The sequence below is a fragment of the Pezoporus flaviventris genome, unplaced genomic scaffold, assembly GCF_033815535.1.
Source record: "Pezoporus flaviventris isolate CSIRO_AGI_PZ_B2104156 unplaced genomic scaffold, CSIRO_AGI_Pfla_v1 ptg000002l, whole genome shotgun sequence".
NCBI classification, from domain to species: Eukaryota; Metazoa; Chordata; class Aves; order Psittaciformes; family Psittacidae; genus Pezoporus; species Pezoporus flaviventris.
The window spans coordinates 55,466,949-55,490,147 of NW_026892550.1; the positions used below are offsets into that span (position 1 = coordinate 55,466,949).

The window sequence follows — 23,199 nt, forward strand, 5'->3', positions numbered from 1 at the left end:
CAGCAGCAGATCTATCCTGCCCCTCTCCACTGGACACAGCTGCTGTGGCAAATGTGCTGCCAGGCTCCCATTTCTTTGTTTTTTTTTTTTTTTTCCTAAGCTTTGGTCACGCATGATGGTTCTTTAATATATACATTTTATTGCAACCCTTCACATTCCTCTTCAGATTATCATGTGAAAGAAAAATATACGAAGGAGTGACACTGGAAGAATAGTTGAGAAAAGATCTTTTAAAAACATAATAGCTGCTGCAGTTATGCAGCCATGAAAGTAGCTCCGAAACCTTCTGTCTGCATGGAAGACACTAGATCTATATTTAGCTCAGAGCCATGCATCCTGCTGTAGTGCCAGGCACGTGAAAGGGAGATACTGCAACACAGAAAATCACTAGGGCAAAATGTTTTGGTCATCAGGGCCTTCTCTTTTCTACAGCAGCTGAGACTGTTCTCAACCAAAGACAGCAAAGACAGCTCAGGAAATGGAGGATCATCCCAACCGTTCTCCTATTGAATAAAATCCCACATGTGCACGTCACTCCCCAAGCCACTACTACCTGAACTTCTTTCAGGAGTACATTCTTTAGCTCCAGTGGGGATAGTCATGTCAGAAGCCAGAATTACACCATGGACCTAAATGCAGGCAACAGAACTAGCTAACCATTTAACTTTGCGTAGATGTACAGGACGGTATAAGGGGTTCCCTTTTATGTGTAGCTTGCTGTCCCATAATGAGATACAGAGAATGTACTTTTTGTCCCTAGCTGGAATCTGGAAAATACTTTTGGTTCCACACATGCACCTCGCACAAACATGTACAGCAGTATATCTGCACCTGTTGCTAGCAGGACACACAGATTGCACCTCACGAGGCAGGCTCTGCACACTTCTGTCCCAGCATTCAGGTGCCCTCTACTCCCTGGTGCCACAGTGAGGGACCCACGAGCAAAGACCCAGCTAGGACATGTTCTGCACCAGTAAGCAAAGGATGTGGTAACAGCTAATTCTGCTCACTTATCATCCTCAGCTTAGAGCCGACCATGGCAGTAGCTCAAGACAGGCTTTGCATTGGTGTGACTATCTCCTGTTTCACCATATAGCAGAAGGATGCTTTATACCAGATGGTTTCTACTGTTAGTTACAGTCACACAGCAAATTCCCTGCTCAGCTTCATTTGCAGTAACAAAATGATGTTACATTGGCCACTTTTCCTGCCCAGTACACTGGCAGCCTGGGAATTGACAATGCCTACCTTAACTTCCACATGTGCCATCAGGACCGCAAAGTTCGTTAGGTGATTGCAGGAGCATGTGGTGTGTGTCTTGTTAGTTGTCAGGAGGCGACACCCCTGGGTGGACCAGTACCCTGTCATTGTACGCTTTGTATAGCTCCAGAATGAACAGTTTGGATTGAAATTTTCTTCTGACTGCTGCAGGGAAGAAATGAATAAATGCAGTAAAAATGATAGGGTTTCACAGATTTCTAAATGCACTATTTATTTTTTTCCAGAGGCACTCGGTAAATCTCACCCTTTAATTTTGGATAAACAGTCAGCAGTGGTTTTATACGTCAAGTACTACTTGCTGATACCAACAAGTTAGATTGTTGCTGCTCTCTTTGCTAATGCAAACTTAGTTCTTTGTTCTTGATTAATTTCAGCCATAGACTAAATCCAGCTCTTCAAAACCAGATTGATTCATTTGCATTGCAGAACAGAGAAATTAATTGCTTTAAGCAATCAACTTTTGCAATGACTGCGCTTGGCTAACAGGAGGACTAGCTGTCCTCTTTCACTGTAATTCCACTTTCCTCTAATATCCCCTGCCACCATGATAAAATAATATTATGGTCTAATATATTGGTAGTTTTTAATTACAGAATGACGTGTGTCAGCATCTGAGCAATGGGCATCAGTTTGAAGGAGGCTCTACTTTTATTAATGCAGCATAAAAGAGATTCTTCATAAATAACACAAAGTGCAAAGGAACAAATGTATAATTCAAAATCTAATCAAGGACTACTTGGGGCCTCACATGAGCCAACTTTTGCATCACTCTGTTTTAGGAAAAGAAAAAAGTACTTTTCAAACTCACTCACCTTGATGTGCTTGACAGTAAACACCACGGGATCAGCTAGGTAAACCTTATTGCTGAACTCTTTGTTTATTGCTGCCGTGATGACAGGGGAGTTGACAATGACGGAGTGATTAGTCGACATTGCTTCTGTTCCCAGCTTCATGCTGGCATTCTCCGTGGAGAGGTAAGTGCCCAGGTTATTGTACAGCACAAAAGCTACCCTGATTTCACCTAGAAGAGTAGAGGTTAGACATCCAGGTCAGTGCACTGGTTTGGTGGTTTTTTTTTGGGGGGGATGAAAAATATCTCTCTTAACCAACTTCAAAACTTTTATGAGAAAATGTGAAAGGACCAAGATGTGGCATATGGAAACTCACCTCCTGTCAATCCTAACGAGCACCATGAGGTGCAACAAGTGGTTCATGGATAATAAGGGCAAGAGCTGCCCCTCACCTGACATAATACTTTGGTCTCCAGGCTATGTTTGGGAAACATGTTTCATTCTGGCCTGCTGCACAGAGGCATTATAAAACTATAATTTAGTTTGTTAATTAAGACTACCTCAGAAATGTGTGGGTACAAATCTGGGAGAAGGAATCCAAAATTTTCCAACAACTCCAATCTCATATGAAGGATAAAACAAAATTGCAGAAATTTCATTTAGAAATGTACTTTTTTTGTTAATTGGCCTATCAGATATCCCCTCTTCCACAAAAAAAAAAAAAAATCTTCAGTGAACCTGCAGAAAACCCAGGCTACCAGCCAACTGTTTTTAACTGAAATCATCCAGTTTGCCTTCTGTTTTGTATATTATTTCACAAGCTATAAATAAGAATTGAATGTGATTAGTTTGCCTTTATATGTATCAGCTGGGGGGAGGGATTTTTTTGTTTCTACAGGAATCACCCCAGCTTCTGAGGAAAGTAAAGCACTGATGACTCCAAAGGTTCCTCCCAACCTAAATCCTTCTATGATAATTTTATTTCTAGCTCTTTGACAACCTCCAGGTGGGTGCCAAGCTGGTGAAAATGGATGGGGCTCTCCTGATATGACTACATATCCAGTGACACCATGCTTAGAAATACAGACTTCCTCTTCCTCACTGCCATCACTGTTTCTCTTTCTGTAAAACTCTCCAAAGCCTGCTAGTGGCTCCTTTCCCACTGGAGTTTTGCTACGTATCTTGGATTTTACACTGTCTCTAAAGAAGCACTTCTCTTTAAATTCTACATGCAAAAGTACCAAATTCCAAGAAAGCCGATGGCAAAATTTTCTTTCTGAACCACCAAACTTTTTTCTCAACAGTTGTCAGAAATTATTGGCAGTTTTAGTGTACCTGGTCTGACTATAATACTGCCCAATCATTCCATGTTTTGCCTGCAGTGACCAAAGCCCCTGCTAGAGTGCCTTCCCCTGGTACACAGGTTGAATTTTAAAGGAACTCAGACAAAGGGGCATGTTAGGCCCATTAGTAGAAAGCCTGGGAATTTGATTTTGGTCTGCAGCAGAGCTGTAGAGATCAACAAATGTGTACAAATTCCTGGTCTGGAAATAACGACTTGGCAGCATGAAGACCATTCACATGCAACATCAGCTTTAATTTATGCTATATCAGGAGGTTCATAAGATTCAGAGAGAAAAGCACTGAAGATTTAGACTCATAACTGTTAATCAACCTCTTCTGACATTTTGGCTCATTATTAATATTTGCTACTATTGTTTCTTCCCTCTACCTTTTTCAGATATTTGTATAGTGCCCCACTGTGAAGCAGTTTACTCAGACAAGCCTCTTAGCCCATCTGAAGCTTCCTACTGCCACAATAGCAGTTAAAAGCACTTCTCTGGACTCAGCACTGTGCCCCAAGCACATTTAAGGATCTGATGCGTTTTTACCAGCACATAATACTTTTGAAGGCTGTGATTCACTTAGTAATATAATACACCCCAAATCAGTCAACTTAATTTGCAGTCAAGGCATTAGCAACTGGTGCTACCCATTAACTTAAATATTAACATAGCAATTAGTACCATTTTTGAGACTGGCTAAAAACAAAACAATGCCTAAAGTATAGCTGACTCATGAGGCTGGAATGGCTGGAGGTGGTGACCTACCGTTTCGACCATTTTGTTTCAAGGTATTTGCTGACAGCTGAATGGCACTCCCATGGCCCATGTTCTGGGGAAACTTCAGATCCTCCAGATTCCCATCTGTGCTTAGTCTTGCAACTTCCAGCTCTGTTTGCAAGAGAGATCAACACTAAGAAAAATCTCTACTGAAATAATCTTTGACAGGATACTTCAAAGCTACAAAATGATGTTCCAGACCATCTGAGAACAGAAGATTCTATTTCCAATACTTCAAGCTAGATTTGGTTTGGGCTTCTATTGCTTTTTAAATCTTTGCCCTGAAGAAGTTTTAAATTTAATTAAAAGAAAAAAAAAAAAAGTGCAAATAAATTCTACTCTCTGTGGAAGACAAAAGACAACCAGTTCTTGTAAACAAGAACCTCAGGATATTAAGGACAATGGTTAAAATGAAAATCTGAAAACGCTAGTTCTTTGCCACTGGCGATTGGTACTTTCAGTAAATGTTATCAGTGCTCAGGATCTGTATTCATTGAAATAGAAAGAAGAGTTGTTCTCATTTAACATATGCACAGTGGGAGTGCTGTTGCTTTCCATCATGCTTATTTTTTAATTAAAATCAACCATCAGCTGAATAAAGACACAAATTTGTAAGAAAGAAACACAATCACATTATGTTGAAGAATCTTCCTGTGAAGCAGTGCTCTCATTGCTCTACTGCAGACTTTGCCCTCAAAGCCAGGGGTAATAGGGTCAGGTTAGGTGCCCATTTTGCATGGGATTTCAAGGGCAGAGAGCTGCTTATTCCTTTAGGCTCTTTTGGAAAGACTTTAAAGTCCTTCAGAAAGCGGGCCAAGGCATATCTAGCAAAACTGCTCTCCAGTTAATCGAGGGTCCAAGACTGAAGCCAGGTTTCCCAGCCTTTACTCTCCTTCCATCTGCTGTCAGTATTTATAGGATCTGTCCCTTACGGATGTTGTCAGTGTTTTCCCGGACGATGTCGGTCTTCAGCAGGTTATCAGCCAGCACAAAGGCACTGTCCTCCACAGTGTCGAGTAACTTGGTGGCTGCGCGCTGCTGTTCACTTGCATTCAGGTCCCTCCATGCATTCAGAGCCTGTGGCTGCAGGAGGTTGTTCACTGTCTCCACCATGGCCTGCAAGGGAGAGAGGTCAACTGCGAAAGAGTTCTAGCAAACCTGAAGCACCACTGAGACCACTGACATATGCTCAGTCCCATCCTCCACACACATCAGTTTATAGGGAGAGGACAGCATCTCATTTCCCCACTCACTGGGGCAGCCTGCAAAGGAGCTAGGTATCATTTGTCCCATCAGATGGGAGAGGGAGGAAATACTAATTTTATTCTAATTGCAGGCTGGGAATAGTGCTTTTCTGCTTCTGTGATCAGTAGCTCTGGGCTTGGAATAAGAAGGAATTAAGGGTTCGGGTGGGGGAACAAAGGGGAGATGATGAAACCATTAAAGAAACATGAAGGAAAATAGATTTCAAAACCTATCTGTGAAGCAGGTTGCTGCTTCCTGCAGCAGCAGAATTCAAGAGTAGATCAGGAGCACCTAAGGAAGATATCTAGTATCTGCAAGGGCTATGCTCCTTGGAGCATTTCCCACCACATAACCTCTGGCAGGCAGTCATGGAGATACAGAGATAGCTGAGCTCATCCCGAGAAGCAGCAGGTGACCATAGAGATTAAGTTAAGACACTACATTTCAAATTGCTCCATTCAGAAAGGAGTCAGTCCTGCACTAACAACTTCAGTCCCTCCTGCAGTGCACCTCCTGCCCTGGTCTGCCACGCACAAAGAGCTCTCCCATGGAGAACTTCCCACAGGTTAATTTGGATGCATATCCAGGATCACATGAAACCATGCTGGCCCCGTGATGGCAAAATTACAGCAGCAGAGCCTACCCAACCTGAAGGTTTTGCTCAGCCTAAAACCCCCGCTTAGTTACTAACCAGAGCTGACTCAACTACCTTCCAGCTATCACTTTAATGAGACCAGCTGTACCAGTTGGTAGAAATGACTGCAGAAGAAAACGAAAAATAAAAGGTACTGATCATGCTTTCTTCTGCTGGTTAGTGTCTAGCCACCAGGCAGGCCTGCCCCATGAACAAACACCTCCACTCCTCCACTGCCAGCTAATACAGGATTTCAACATGCTGCAAGCCTAAACAATGCCCCATGGTTTCACTTTCATGGAAGTACTTCAGTATTTATTCCTGACAGTATTTCTGAACCCACCTGTACAACATGACATATGAAAAGAAGATATGGCATAGCACGTTCTCCAGCAGCCCTCAGGAGAAGTGTCACAATGGCAACACATGGCACGGAGGGCATCCTGACTCACTCACCAGTCATGGTCAGATACAAATGTGCAATGGGAGAATATAATCACATTCAACAAGAATTTGATTTTATTGCTAAATCAAGGTGACCTTACAAATTTTTCAATTACAGCAAGGTTCAAGAAGAAGCAAAGACAGCTAGACCTGCCACTGCTGGTGCTTTTAATCCCCAGCAGACATTTCATTTAGACATTGCAATGTGCATCTTTACCCTAACTATATTTGAGGTCGGAAGGTTTCTTATACTACCATGGTTCTTATTGGAAGGCTGAACCAGAATTGGGCTCCTCTGACAGTACAAAGCTCCTATTCTCCAAACTACATTTACTCATGATCAATTAACTCAACTGTTCTTGTGCCATAGGTCTCCTGTACCTTAAAGAGAGCTTCCCTTCCCTGGCACTTACTGCCCTGGTCCTTTCATTAATATACAACATTTCTCCTGAGCTTCACAGCTTGGTTTTCCAAGGTATGGAGTAACCCATGCTTCAACCAGTGAAGCAGACCAAACAGGCTGAAAATCTTGCCCTCTAATGCTACTGCAAAAATATTTTTGCTGTCAAGCCTTTACAATCCAGGACTGGAATCCCTTTCTCATTTGCTGTAAGTGGAACTTATTAAGCATAAATCAATTTCTTGAACTGATTATTAAACTGATTTTCCTAAATAGACTATAAATCATCTTAACACATTTAATATGTGCACATGAAAAGCTGACTGACTTTAACAGTGAAGATGCAATACTAAAAATTCACAGCATTTAAGTGAATTTTCTTTTTTTTTCTTTTTTTTTTTTTTTCCCCCCAGTGTTTTAAAATCTGAAAGCTTGATCTCTGTAGCTCTTAATAAAAAAATTCTGTAGTTCACTTTGGTAGCTTATCTCATAACAAGCAAAAGGAGGTAGTATTCTTTTCCAGTGATCAAACAACTTGACTATTTTGCTGTGCAGGTTCTACACAACATGGTGTTTTCTTGCAAATATCTTTTATCCACAGAAAGCAGAAAATGCGGATTTTTATTTTCCTCCCCTTTCAATGTTATCCTGCAGACTACGATTTGCCTTACATTCATTTAGGTCAGCTGTTACTGGCGTCTTTAAATCTCCTAAAACAACTTCCTGGATACTTTTATCAGTATTCGAATGGTGGAAAGAGTGTTTGCAGCATATCCATCTCCTGGCTCTGGATAGAAAGGTAATGCCTATTTGTCAAAACATGAAACAGATACTGAAATATTTGTGTTATGCTGAAACATCTGCTGCAAAGTTTTCTTCCCCAGAAAAATTATTCTAAATTATCAAATGCATTTTTTATTTTCTAATGTGTGTGCATGTATGCCTGCATAATTTGGGCCAATTAGGCCTAATGTGCCACTTTCCACAAAATATGTGTTCCCCACCCAACAGACAGTGGTGCTGGTAAGCCTTCATCCTCTTGAAGTGACTAACCTGAAGCCAGCCACTCCACATCACTTTGGATGTGGGATGTGGGGTGTGGGGTCTGATGCAAAAGCTCCAGAAAGATTTCCAAGGACTTTGGGTCAGGTCCTTAGCACGTATCTGAACAAAGCTAGTAGAATGTCTTCATTGGCATTATATTCAAGATGAATTTAGTCCGTAGCTTTTCCCAGAGGGTCACTTCCCTCACCTGTCTCAGTGCATTAATCAAGTGTTCCCCACACTTCATTATGGCTGAGTGCTGCCGGCTAAAGCCAAGGAGATGAGGTGCTAATGAAATGTTTGCATTTTGGACAGGAGCTGAGGTAGGTGTTTAAATGAAACAAAACAGCTCTTAAAGCAACAATGTCTCTTGAGACAGAGATGTCAGCTGGGAAAAGCTGGGCAAGGAAGCGGGAACCATGGGAAGGCAGGCACACAGGACAAGGATCAACCTGTGTCTGCATTTAAGCTGAACCACAGTGGTTTAGGTGGGTTTGTCACATGCTCCAAGGACACTGTGGTCTGATCAAGCTCTAGAATAGAAGAAACAGTGTCAAGCTCCCAGGAAAGCCTTCTCAATGACCAGTGGTAGAAGGGTTAGGCCCAACAGAAGCCCTTTGAAATGAAGAAGGCGTGAGATAGGTGTGCTTGGGAGCCGATGGCATGACAGATTTTTCCTGAGATCCCTGGTGATTCTGATAAAGACGGGGACTTTCAGAGGAAGCTAGGAAAGTTCTGACCTGGTTGCATCCCACCTCACTTCAAAAAATTAATACAGCCAAGTCAGGAGCTCAGACACCCTCTAGTTTCCTTGCCCCACTGAAAGTATAAAGAACTACAGTATTATCCCCATTTACCTGTCCAAAGGCACATGAGATTACTCATCTCTGAAGATCCCAACACCTAATAAAGGGTATTGCTTGTCTATGTCACTGAAGACCCCATCCTTGCTTACCAAACTAAAGGACTTCCTCTGCTGTAATTTTCTTCTCTTCCTCTGCCTGATTCCTCCCCTTTTCTTAATGCAGCTCAACAGGGTAAACAATTTCCAAAGCAGCCTTGTGAGCCTCACCCAAAACAAAAATGTGGGGTTTGGAGCTCAAACGTTTCTTAACATCATTCACAGCATAGCACTACTCATAGCACCTTGCTGGGCCTTAACAGATAGGCAGCACAAGCACCCATATGCCCAGAGAGGAGGACAACAGTAACTCAAATTACATCGAGGGAAAGCTTTCACAAGATATAGCTTGCTTGTTTGTAACCTAAGATCAAAGGAGGGAAGAAGGGTATGGCAGAAGGGAGCCAAGAAGAAAGATTTTCCATCTCCCTTTCTATCCTGAGATATGTAGATGTAGCTGTGTGATGTCAGGGTATCTATACATGCAAAGCCAAGCCCCCTAAATACAAGACTGTAAAGACCAATGATCCTGGGTCAGAGAATATTAGACTCAGTGGACCTTTTATGTATCTAGCAGTAGCTACAATTGGACATTGAGAGAAGAGCAAGAACATGCCAAGCATAGAAGACAAATCCCATGATAGTGATCCCTTTCACATTATGCAATTATATAGCACCAGAGAGTGTGCATTCAATGTAAATAAACGTTAATAAATTGCAGAGGGAGACATTTTTTCCCAAATAAGGGCATATGCTCGTAGTTTCTTGATTCTGTCCTGAGGTTACAAAACAGAAACAAAATGTAAACCTTCCTTCACAGACACACAAATTGGTATTAAAAGATGTATTGTCAAAAGGCAACTAATTAGGAGCCTTACAGTAATTATATATTACTAAAAGGCCAGTTGTACAGATCTCATAGATTTCCTTTGTGACAGCTGCTTCATTCCATAAAACTAAATTTTGCTTGGTCATTTATTTTTATTTTCTCCCCCTCTAGAAACAGTTGGTGAGAATATCCAGCTATGTGACACACAGTTTAAACCCGGGAGGGAAGTATATATCCAGTGACACCACATCCTCTTATTTCTACACCACATCCTCTTATTTCTTTCACTGTATCAACATACAAGGCACTGCTCTTTGACAGAAGCAGATTCTGTAATGTAAGACCTGTCTTTAACTGGGAATCAATGCTGGAAATCACTAAGAGATATTAGATGTACTCACTGCCAAATTTGGGACCAGACTGCATTGTGCTATAGTGCTTAAGCACTGTAACCCTAACCTTAGAAAACTAGCAGGTCTCCTGGAGTTAGGACCTCTCTAAACCTTTATTGTTCATTTTGGCTTCTCACCAAGCAGCTGATGGAAGAACAAAACCCCTCAAAAACTTATTAGAGGAGAAAATACTGCTTCATGACAAGTGAATACCAGCAGGCCCTACAGGGAATATTGATTGAATCCTTCTGCTGTGTAATTTTCAAATATGCAGTTTGTCCTTCCTCACAAAGGAGCACCTCCTTAACAAGAAATTGAACACACGGTATATATTATTTTGCATGGAATCTGCATCAAGGTCTTATGTCCTGTAGAGCTTTGGGAGAATGAGGACAGTGGCACAGGGCATTAAAACATCACTTTTGCAAATATATGTCTAATTAAAAAAATCTGCATTTTATAATTTTTAAAGCCCTGTCTCATGCTGCTAACACTTGTGTTCCTTGATCTCACAGGAATATTTCATGCAATGCACTTTCAAAAACTAGGATAGAAGGAGCTACAGCAACAAGGCTGTGCTTTGCATCAGTAGACTAAAATCATGGCTGGTGCTCACACATCTACCCCTGTACCAAAGGTATTTGCTGGCACAGCCTTATTAAAAAAGGTTTGCCCTCCATTTCTGAGAACAGCAGCGCTACGACTTTAGAGTGCAATCACACAGACACAAACTCAGGCCGTGATTACCATCTGAGGCTCTGGTCCTGCCTGAGGTCTCAATTACTTCCCCAAAAAAGCGCACCGTTATCTTTATTAGAAGTATGTAAAAACAGTACTAGCCCACTTTTTTATAGCAGCTTGAGGTTTTACAGAAAATCAGCAGAGGAAAAAAATCTTGAAAACCCTTTTGGTTCCACAGTGCAGTGAAAATGAAAAACTCACCATAGAACGGAGGCACTGAAATGTGGATATGGTTCAATGATCACATCATGCTCCTTTTTCCTACTCAAAAGCAGTGCTACTTTAAAAAAGTTTACCTGCTTCTTTGCTTAAGAACAGCTGGTTTTGTTCTGTATTCATACGAAACACTCACTGCCAAAACAAAACCTTTTTTTAAGCTATCAATATTTGCAAGCCTCCAAACTAATTGAGTTAAAGGCACAATCAACACCACTGCTGCCAAGTTCTGCTGGAAGTTGTGTGATTCTTGCCTCTGGCCAGAAAAGGAACCAGTACAAGAGAAAGTTCCATTAACTCCAAATGTACCTGTTGGACTCAGAATAAGCCCTTTAGAGGAGAGGACCAGCATGAAAGCATGGACCTGGGCATGCAAGCTGCTGCTTCTAGCAGAGTTATTGCATTGAAAGGGCCCACCAAGCTCAGGAAATGACATTTCTTGTTAGAGTGACAAATGAACAGCACCCCTATTCCACTACACAAGGGTCACCAATCAAACTGGAACAGTCATGCACTCTCTGAAACTTCAGGTCAAAAATAGATGTGCATGCCATTTCTTCAGCTTCCTAAACAGGGAAAATGTCAATTTGGCTAAAAGATGCCATTAAATCCTACTTCTTAGCTGAGAAGTGCCTTCAAATCTCTATGACAAGGCTCTTTACCCTCAGATAGCTTTTCACCTTGTCATTTATTCTTTTAATTCCAGATAAAAATATGTCTCTGGTCAAAGCATAAGTGGAGACAATTTTTTACAAGGAAGCCCAGCCACTGTCTAAGGCTTTTTACAAAGCATAAGGTCATCACAAAACAATTATAATATTCAATGAAATGGACAAACACATGTTTAGAGTGAAACTTTCTGAACTGCAGTGAGTGCTTAAAAATAACATTAGAGTATCTACTGCCAATCTCTGCTTCTGCCCTAAAAACCAAGACAGAAGCGCTAGCCTATATCTAGTACCAGAGTGGTTATTGGAAACTGCTGGTATCACTTTTGGTGAACTGAACCAAAACCTACTACTGATGGCAAACACAACAAAAGGGAGAACTTCCCTCAAACTTGCAGAGGAATTTCTAAAATTGCCCCACAGATTGAGAGCAAAGATTCTCAAGAAAGAACATGCAACCTTCTCAACTCTTCTCAACTCTAGCTGTAGCTACAGGGACTGTACTGACTCAGAAATGGCCTGAATTTCAGTAGCACTGAGAAATCACTGCAGTGAGAAGAAAGGCACTGACCTTTATTAAAATTATGCCACCTACAAAAATTTTAACTATGGAATTAATGGTCTTGCACTAGGTATGCAAGATTTGCGATCTTGGCCTTGAACTACCAATAATCTCCTAATTGGAGCACACAGAAAAATAGGAGGTTTGAGAAAGAGAACAAGGTTACAAATTACAGGTTATGGTTTTGCTTTGCTTAGTATAAAAGGAAGAATATTTTAAGGTCGGAAGGCATCTGTAGGACTGGAATAAAAGGAATTGATTGGGAAGAAGGAAATAACATATTATCTATTTCATCTAATGAGATCCTCCCCGCAGAATAAGCTGAAAACTGCATTTATGAATCATCTGTATTTGCTGTCCTACTGTTTGGGATTTGAGAAGATACAAGAAACTGCTAGAGTAATTACTCTGGGGAAGTGAGCAAAGCTGTAGTAAGAAAGGAAAATGGCTTGCAAATGAGAAATGCCCCTTTGACAGAATATCCATAGCCTTTAAAGGAACTTCTAGGGAGTCCATGAGACCCAACCTTTCCTCCAACATTCCAAATCAAAGGGAACATCTCCACTGACCTCTACTGCAATTTATACTGAGACTTTATACCAGTGACACCAGATTCCAGGACTGACTCAGCCTAAAGCAGAGAGCTTACTCACATAGCAACACAGAAAATGCTAGATTTTTTTCCCAAGTTTTGCTATGTTACATGTGGGCACACAACCACAGCTGTAGCTCAGTTGTAGCAGAGGAGCAGGCTGCCACCTTCATTTTTAGTATTTTTGTGAAGAATTTCAGAGCCTGGTGAAAACCCAAGGCTGCTGCTTTGATCCTATTCTTCCTTAACAACAGGCTCACTGTGGTAGAAACATGCAGGGTGGGGATTTCAAGTTTTGCTCCTGCTGACACAAATCAAGGGCAGGTTTCTCAAACTGTGAAGTATATTAAATTCACAGAGTTTTAACAAAGGGCTACCAAACCATAGAATCCCACTGTGAGTCACACTTCTTTCAGCTGTCCTTTTAATTATATTAAGTGAAGGTTTTGGGCACATTGATGCTGATGGGCAAACATCTCAATCTCTTGAAAAAGCTGCTAGAAGTACTCCCTGTAGCTATAGTTAATATATGACATTGTATGTGCACTGCTAGCCAATTTATTCCAGCCACTTTAACAACGATACCTGGCCTGACAGGCTGTGCAGAATAGCACCAGGAGTCAAGCAATGCGCAAATCATTAGAAGACCCTGAAAGTTGTTTGACATGCACTGCAGAGATCTTTGTCATAGAGCCAATTAAGTGACCAAACAAGGAACTTGAAATTCCTCATTAATTTGGCCCTTTCTATATAAATGGATGTTAGTCTTTCATGTCACGGGCACAACAAGAACACAAGCAAATGCAGCATCATTCAATTTATGCTCCCTTTCAGAGCTAAAAGTTTCTTTCATTTAGTCTTCACAAAGTTGGGACCAGCCATGCAAACAAGAGAGAAGTGGGACAAACAGAATTAATCCATTTTAAACAGTACTGCCTAAGTCCCAGATGCACCTTTTATCTGCTGAGAGCTACTAGGTTAGCAAAGAAAAAACAAAGTCTCTCCTACTCAGCGCTAAACTTAATGCCTTGAATCCTCTGAGGAAAGCCTTTTATTTTTTGCTTAGTACAGCAATTCAAACAGCCCATGTTACAAGTGTGAAACATTAGAAAACTTCCAAGAGAACCAGAATGACAACTCTGACTGCAGACACCCACCACTGTCTGCTACCTGGAACCTGCCAGCAACTCAGCACTGGCTTCACTGGCGGCTCCGATAACACCTACATCCAGAAGCTCTTGTGATCTTCATGGAGCAGATGGCACATCCATATCTTGGTCATTTGCTGTACAGGCAAGCCCAGAATCACAAAAGAGGGCAAGCTGATTTACAGGACAGCCTGGAGGATGGCAGGAACAAGAGCAGCAAACACCAGTAGTCCAGGAAAACACTGCAAAAGCAACACTTTGCTGCCTCCTTCCACCCTTACCACAAAGCTGCTGAGCTGCTGCTCAGGCTATCTATTGTATCCACCAGCCTTCAGCTTTGAAGTCACCAAGACTGGGTTCAAAAAATAAAATTAAAAGAAACAAAAAAAATAATCCCAACCTCCCCCCTTCCCCCCCCCCAAAAAAAAAAAACACAACCCAACAAACAAACAAATCAAAAATAATGGGAATCCTGTGAAGTTTTTGTCTTCTGAGATCTGCATCCAAAATGCAGCATGAAATTTCAATTGGGAAGAGGCCGTGGGCTGGCACCACAGTGAAATTCATTGGCCTCAAAGCTCCAGCCCACAAATCCAAGCAAAGCAAGGAGGTGAGCTCAGATTTCACAATCAGGTGCACATATGTGATAAAAAGTCTCTACGTGGCTGTATGTGGTATGAGCCTTTATTAATGCTTGTGTTTTCAGCTACTAAATCTTACAGCAATATTCTCTTATGTTAAAGTTTTCTGTGTTAATATGGCCTCACTGTCTGAAATATCTGAGTACTCAGACTTTTTCATTTTTTCTTTACTATCCCATCTCCATTCCCAGAGGGCAGGATAATTGTACCCACGGCATTTTAAACTGGGGAGCTGAGAAACAGTGAGTACATGCCACTTGCTGAAGGGTATGGAGAAAATTTGTGACACCAAACCCAGTTTTACAGCTCCCCAGAAAGACAAACATTTTGTGTTTCCTACACCTTCAGTGCTTCAGTTTAAAGATAAACTCCTTTGGAAAATGAGCAAATATCAATTCTGAAAAAGTTACAGAATATTCATTCTGGCTTTCACCACATACCAGTCACTAAACGAAGTTATGCTAATCAAATGCGTCACCCATTGTGACTCATTCTCCCACACTATGACTTTTCTATCCCTTTCCCAAAATAGAGTGTAAGAACAGTACACTGCAGAAAGGTAGGCATGAGAGATGTATATCACTGCTGTCCAAAAGGTCACACATATCGAATCCAACCTCTCCTTAGCTAACGAAGCATCTTTCTAAGGCCACTCAGTCCAACTTGGATATCCACCTTGGTCAGCCCAGACTAAGTTGACTCTTAGCATCATGAATTAAAGTCCACGTAGCTTTTCTTACATACCACAGTGATTGAAAAAATCTCCCATCAATTGCCTGGTAATATATTAATATCTATTTATCACATCACCTGTCAGGTTGATTTGTGTTGGATTTTTGAGACAAAAAAGATCATTTACCATACTTGCAACACTAAAGGAGCAGCATTTGTAACCTCTACCTCCTATAAGTAAAATCCCTGCGTTTTTAACTCAACCAATACTGTGACACTGCACAAATTAAATCAATATTTGTTTTAATTATACACTTACACAGAGAGATGAGATGGTAATCTGATATGGCATTCCCAGCCTCATATTTGAATAATTCACGAAATTTCCAGATCCGTTTTACATATTTATTTATATTCATTTATTTTATGCTTAAGAGGACTTTAGACCCCAAACACTACAGGGGCTGTCATGACTACATGAATTTGTCATCCCACAGAAAACAGTAAGACTGCTTTTAGCAATTATTATCTTCTCAAATCACCCTCCTCCTCCCAAAACCCCCACCTTTTCTCAATTGCATTTTTGATATTTACAATTGATGGACATCTCTCATGTAAATTTTGTACTGCACTATCCTTTGTCTAGGGAACGCAGAACTGAAAGTACGTGTCCAGCCCCATGAGAAAAAAATCAGCCATGGATGCTCGTCACAATAATGGGATACGCACAAGGAGATCGTGTCAGCAAGGTTGAAATCTCTGTTTCTCTGCCGACAGTGGCATATATCCCTGTTAATTCCCATTTCACATTGACATGAAGTCCAGGATTTCACCATTTAAAATCTGTTGAGAAATCTCTGCCAAACTGCCTTAGCCAGCCCAGACATTCCACTGACTGGTAAAAGGACAAGTGGCCTGTAACAAGAATATTTGCAGTTACATTTAATTGCTATTACAAAGTCTCCCTTACGAGATTTTTAGATGACTTTAGCTAGATGAGTATCCAAAAGGAAATACCCTGTATGAAAATATGTCCAGATATACAACTTTACCTCCATGTAATACAAAGCAAAGCTGGAAAGGTTTAATTAGATCATCTAAATCATTCTTCAAACCCTCTGTTACACGACTGTCCTCTTCAATAAATATATTTACTAGCTTTGTCCATATTTATACTAAACATTTCAGGCAATGAGCTTTCATCAGTTTTGTCTACTAAAGAGGTAGGTGCATGATTAATGTTCAAACACACAAGTAGCCTTTCCAAGTGAAAAGCTAGAAGTCCTTGAAATTAAGGGTAAGCTGAAGTTTGTGAAGAATATACAGGACTTATTCTACCAATGCCAAGCCTTTTGTAGAGTGTATGAAATTCACTATTCACTATTGCTTGAAAGAAGACAAAAAGACCAGGAGCATGTGTTGACTCTTTAAAGTATGCCCGTGAAGCTAAACCTATGGGTCAGGTAGCACCAAAGGTCCCCAGCTGGACTGTAGGGTTCATGGTCCAACCAGCCTCACATTTCCAGTTTTACCAGTAGACAAGATAGCTAGCTTGGGAGTGAGTGTTGCACTGTAAAATTTCCTACGTTCCTTCAAATGCTAGTTACTTTCTTTGGGATCTTAAGAGAAGTCACTCCAGACAAGGGATGTGCAATTCCTTATCTTTATCCATTAACGTATATGAAGGGAAAAGGTGACCTTCTCTCATGACCATAATAAAAGGGATGACAGACAGCCTGCTAGAACAGAAGGTTACTGTTTTTTAATGTCCTAGAAACCAAAAACATCTAATCCCCCTCCACTAAATGAAATATTGACTGAAAAAAATAAAGTCAATACCAACTGTAGGAAGTTGAATTTTTCAGGAAAATACGGGTATAGACAGCTCCCTCCAGAAACGTGTGGTTCATTTTTACATCTCTGCATGTTATACATACACACATAAATAACAATCAACCACCCATAAGTAAAACATCAGTGTTCATAAGCACAAGACTGAAATTAGAAAGTAAAACGTTCACATTTCTTAAGCAGCATTAACTTACCGATAGTATACAAACAGGCTTATATAAAAGTCTGGAGCAAATGCTCTAAGGCAAGGTGACAGGATAGATAACATAATCCAAGGCCCCACTTTTGAAAAGCCTACAATCAGGTCTTTCCAAAGTGCTGGAGCTTGACTTTGTTCATGTTTTCACAAAGTAAGCCTACAAAAGTTGGGCCACAGCTGGGTGAACATTATGGGACACTATGTTCCTAATCCTATATTTAGTTTGCAGCACTCTCTTCCTTCCCACATCCCTCTTTGAGGACACCCTGCATTTCATTATGATCCTACCTCCTCCCTCATGCTGAGTGTTACCATTTCAAATTGTTTCTAAATTTGCAAGTGTAAGAGGGGAAGAAAGAAAACTAAGGAAATGCAGGTGGCAATGGTATGAGTGATATGTCGTAAGCAAAACCTAGCTGGTCTGGAGACACCTCTTTCAGCTGGAGTTTTGCATTCTTTACTTCCATGCATCCATACTGTTCTGCATATTCCTATGGCTGGATGAGTCTTGTCAGATCTCTCCTGTGCTTTTTCCCACTTTCTGGTTCAAAGGTTTTGCCCAAAATTTTGTCAAGTCTGAGAGAAAATGGGCAGGTGGGAGGATATGAAGAATGAAATTATTATCCTGCAACCTTAACCTTAGAACTTGCTGCCACAAAGATGGTAATAGACAGATTATTCACAGAGACAAGACCCATTTCACAATCATTCAAACAACTGGACACGTATTAAAACCACAAGAAATACCTGGACATAGGCCCTGCAAGAGCGCTCCCTTTTCTGAAGCTGAGTCCATAAAGACAGCAGATTAAAGACGGAATAGAAAAAACAAGTTAGTGACAGAACAAGGGAAAAAAAAATTGAAGAAAACGCCTATGAAAAAAACCGCATTTGTCTCTTAAACAGCTCCTGAAAACCAACCATACCAAAGGAAGCATGCAAATTAGACAGCAGTGCAAGGCTGGAAGGACTGGCTCCAGAAATATGTGTTAGTCCTTTTTTTCAGTGAAGTAAAGCACAAACCGGCAACTTTTCAAGAGCAGCTGTTAGATGGTAGGAGACACTGAAGTCAAGTAGAGATGTTCAAGAGATGATGTTTTCCTTAACAGCTTGGAGATCACACATGATATTTCCAGGTCAAAAAAAGGCTGGAAAGGATGGGGCTGATGGTGTTTTACATAAGGAGTGGGGGCTCTGCAGTCAGACAGGTGCTGATGGCACAGTGAGGTATAACCAAGCTTTGGATGAGCAGGATCAATTCCAGTGAACAAAATGTATGCAGGACTGCATCCTGACACAGGATGGACTTCTATGGACCCATCCTGACACACCTTCTCAGGTCTGTGGCTTAAGGCAAAACCTATAGCACTCCAGCTTCACTGCTGTGAGCTGCTTAAAGCCAGCTCAGGCAAATACCAAGTGTGGTAACATGCTGCACCAGAGGACAGAGCATTGCACAGGCCTCCTGATAGCATAAAAGGTCACTGAAGAGGATGGAACAATGACATGGGAATCTGATCTAGTATTTCTTATTGAGGATATTCTTTCCCCTTTGGATTAAACTGCTTCTCCAGGAATGAATTTTCCAATCCTCTCATGCCAGGTGTGCTTTCTTTTGCAATTCCTGGGCCTAAATGGTTTATATGCTGAGCAGCTTTTCCACAAAGAATACCACCTTTTTCATAGGAGCACGGTTAGGACTGTACTTTGATGTGCACTTGCAAGCCTCCTGCCTGGCAAATGCACTTCAGTGGGTCACGGAATCCAACAATCATTTATTTATCTCTCCAGGACTTTGCAGGCAGTCTGCAGCAATGAGCTAGAATTGGTGAGCTCTGCATTGGTACAACTAAACCTTGCATAATCAGGCTGCTTAGAGCCACTGGCCTGGCTATGTTTGTTTCTGCTGACATGCCTGGGTTGGAAATTGCACATCAACAGAGATTCAGGGTAACTTCTGTTCTCAACTCACAGCAGTGCAATCTCTTTAGTACAGCTGAGAAACAAATTTGTCCCTAAGAGTTTTGAGGCTCTGAAATAAACAAAATACACCCAGGTATCACACAATGCCTAATTTCAATTTCTAATTCATCAATTTGTAACAGTAGAAACCTTCCTTTGGGTAAACCTGGCCAGTACTAAGACTTTACAGAAACAAATGGAGATCAAAGAAAACCTTGCTGAAAATTATAGAGGTATTCACTTGGGGGTCTTGCCATTCTGCAATAGAACAATTATTACCTTAATTAAGCCTGATCCAGTGGAAAGCATAAAGCTTTTAGTGACAGAAAAGTGGCTCCTGCAAGATGATGGCTTTCAAAAATTCTGATTATGCCAGTTTATTTCAATTCATTGTACATCAGCTTAAAAAAAAAAAAAGCAAAAAGAAAAAAAGCAGTACAAACCAGCACAGGTGATTACTTTCAGATTCCCAGCACATTTCGTTTAATGATTAAAAGAATATTTAATGGTTAGTGCTTACTTTATTTCTTCTTTCTGACTCAACAACACTCTTTGCAAATGACTTTTTCGCTTTTATTTTGAAAATACTCTTGATCAGTGAAGAGGAAAATGGAGGAGTAACTCTGCTGCCTTTTGTTTGCCCAATAGTACTTCCAAGTTGAATTCATGCATTCTTAAATGAACACAGCGCAGTTGCTCTTCTAAAGAATTAAGTGGGGAATGAGAGCAAGTAAATTACTGAGCCTGTCATTTGGATCACTGACTCGCATCGCTGTTTTGCAGGACTCCACACGGTCCAGAATTTTAATGCGGAGTGCAATTGATTTGTATGAGCTGCTTGTGCAAAGCTGATGGGGGGGGGGGGGGGGGGGAGGGAACCTGCAAGGGGGATTCCAGGAGTGACAGCCGAGCTGATGAATGCTCTCCTTTGTCCAGACTTCCCCTCCCCTCATTAACTTATACCTGCCCCTGTGATACAACCCCATTTCATATAATCAAAACAAATACTGGAAGGTGGGATATAAAAAGATGAAAAACATGTGCTTGCAAAGCTGAAGTGACAAAATGTTGGGTGTGGCTGAGGCATATTCAGAAGAGCAAGCAGACTAGAACAGTGAAACCCATTAGTAGGTGACATTAATTGCTGGTTTTACCTGATATTGTCAGACATCACCATCATTTCAAACAAAGAACCATGGGATGATTATAACAAATAATGTTATGCTGATGTAACAGTTAATACAATTATTACCTACATTGTTATAAAATAGCTGGAAGCAGCACTAATTAAAAGCATCAGGATAACCCAGTTCACAGCACATGCAAAGCACATGAGATGCAGGACTTCAGTTCCCAAGCGGCTGTTATCTTAAACAATCCAGAAGCCCTTTGCATTTAAAACAGCATAGGTCTACAATAATAACTTACGAGAAAAAAAAACACTTTATGACTCTAAAAAGTATTTTTCTTCAGAAGATACACAAGAAATTTCAGGTTTAGCTGGGATAATTTATTTCCTGTATAACCTTGGGAGCAAGTTCTGATCTTACATGAATGCCAGGGCTGTCGGAGCCAACTATGAAGCTGAAAACAGTATTTTGTGTCTTATTTTAATTGGGTGGCCAATATAACCATGTGCTCATAGCCACAGGGTTCAGTTGCTCTTTCTTCTGATGACTAGGCCTTTACTATTCACTATCTCAATCATATATAAGTCCTATCCCATGCATTTACATGAGATTCTGTGATGAAGAAGGCCTTGAACCAAGGAAACCCTGAACTTTAAACGCATTCTTACAGACTCCACAGCCTGTATTTCCTCCCAGTATGGGAAACTTCTAATACCTTTAGTGTGGAACCATTCCATTTAACTCTGGAAATGTCAAAAGGACTAATAATAGTTCTTCTCAAACAGGGCACAGAAACCACACCATCATCATGCAGTAAGGTGCTTCTGGGTTAAGTCACAGGTCATCACTAAAAGGCCCTCTAATATTAAACCATCCAGAAGACCTTAGGTGTAATCATGATGGTATCTTATGTGCCATTGGTAAATGGTTCTCCAGCGTAAATAAATGCTTCTTTCTGCTTTTATTTCTTTATATTAATGCATAAAAGTGTTCATTTGACCTTCACATCAGCATCTTATAATGTTATGGGATGAAAAAAAAAATTTAGACTGTCTCATGAGGCTTTAAATATTCAGATTTTGTGGATCTTATTATATGGCATTTCACAGACAGATTCAGTACTGGAAATGCTGGACAAAATTCTGATCTTATTCACACTGGCACATGTCCAAAATAACTGCTGTGGCATCACCTGAGTCATTTTCATACTGAGCTATGAAAGCTGAGACCACAATGAAGTACCTGGAGTTCATACATGTACACATTTAAGGATACATATTTCCCAGGAACAGTAGTACACTTGGCATTTACAACCTTTTTGTTTCTCAGCAAAATAAAATACACTGTAAACAAAAACCTGCCAGGTACTCTTTTGTCTACTAAGAAAGAATCACTGCCCTAAAATGGCAGTCATTCAGCAAGACATTTATAATAGCTCTCCAGGGAGAGCCAAACCCTTCTTCAGCCTCCTGGCCCTTCCCAAGACCATTTGTCTTTACCTTATTTAAGCTGCGTGCAGCACTGTCCTTCCCACCCGGAGTCAGGTTTCGGAGCTGCACGTCAAGCAAGTTCACCAGCTGGACCATGGCAGACACAGAGTATGCGATGTCACCAGCATACAAGTGGTTTTTTGTGTGCTCTGCAAGCTCTCGGGCAATGTTGGCAGCCATCTCCCCCGACTTCATCTGCAGTTAAGAAAGCAGAAGAAAAGGTTGTCCCTGGCTGTTAGTATGATGTTATTCCAGTCCCTTCCAGCTCCAGAATGTTACACAAATCAACTCCCCAGAAGAAGAAGAGAAGAGAGAAAGAAAAGAAGTTTCCAAGAAGAAAACTACAGCAAGGCTCTCCATGGTTTGATCATGTAATTGTAGAATCATAGAACTGTTTGAGTTGGAAGGGACTGTCATGGTTTAAACTCAACTGGTAACTAAGTACCATGCAGTGGCTCACTCACCCCCTTACCCCTTCCACAGGAGGGGGTAAGGAGAATCAAAAGAAGGTAAAACCCACAGATTAAGATAAAAACAATTTAATAACTGAATCCAACTATGTTGAACTATATAGAATCATAGAATCGTTAGGGTTGGAAAGGACCTTAAGATTATCTAGTTCCAACCCCCCTGCCGTGGGCAGGGACACCTTACGCTAAATCTGAAACACAGTATAATACTACTACTACTACTACTAATGACAAGGGAAATAAGAAGTGGAGATAATATAAAACTAAAAACAGAAAAGGAAAAAACCCAAAACCCAATAAGCACAAGTGATGAACAATACAATTGCTCATCACCTGCTGGTCTATACCCAGCCCAACCTAAGCAGCGATTAGTCCTTTCTGGGTGACTCCCCCTCGTTTATATACTGAGCACAACATGCTGTGGTATGGAAAACCGCTTCGGCTAGTTTGGGTCAGGTGTCCTGTCTCTGCTACCTCCTGGCTTCTTGTGCGCCGCCTCATGGTAGAGCATGAGAGACTGAAAGACCTGGATCAGGGTAAGTGCTACTGAGCAACAACTAAAACATCGGTGTGTTATCAGCATTGCTTCCGGACTCAAGCAGAAACACAGCACTGCACCAGCTACTAGGAAGAAAAGTAACTCTATCCTAGCTGGAACCAGGACAATAACTTGAAAGATCATCTAATTCCAACCTCCCTGCAGGGACATCTTTTTTGAGTATGGTTTAAACACAGGTGGCTTTTCCAGCTATGGTCACCACATGGGCTTCAAC

General features: G+C 41.0%; 1 protein-coding gene across 21 annotated transcripts in view; it reads right to left on the bottom strand.

Annotated features, from left to right (window-relative positions):
- The window catches only part of ADGRL3 (adhesion G protein-coupled receptor L3), a 522,648-nt gene that overhangs the window by 82,869 nt on the left and 416,580 nt on the right, over positions 1-23,199 (bottom strand). For 18 of the 21 annotated variants that reach the window (XR_009747735.1, XR_009747736.1, XM_061479312.1 and 15 more), the window contains 6 exons: positions 21,966-22,151; positions 18,122-18,160; positions 5,128-5,311; positions 4,184-4,306; positions 2,094-2,302; positions 1,249-1,425 (listed from right to left, as the gene is read on the bottom strand). Coding sequence is in view for 19 of the 21 variants with exons in the window: in XM_061479312.1 (XP_061335296.1) it covers positions 1,249-1,425; positions 2,094-2,302; positions 4,184-4,306; positions 5,128-5,311; positions 18,122-18,160; positions 21,966-22,151 (918 nt within the window). In the remaining 2 variants the exon portion in view is untranslated. The remainder of the gene's footprint in view (positions 1-1,248; positions 1,426-2,093; positions 2,303-4,183; positions 4,307-5,127; positions 5,312-18,121; positions 18,161-21,965; positions 22,152-23,199) is intronic. The other 3 variants (XM_061479247.1, XM_061479290.1, XM_061479213.1) reach the window with 2 other exon arrangements.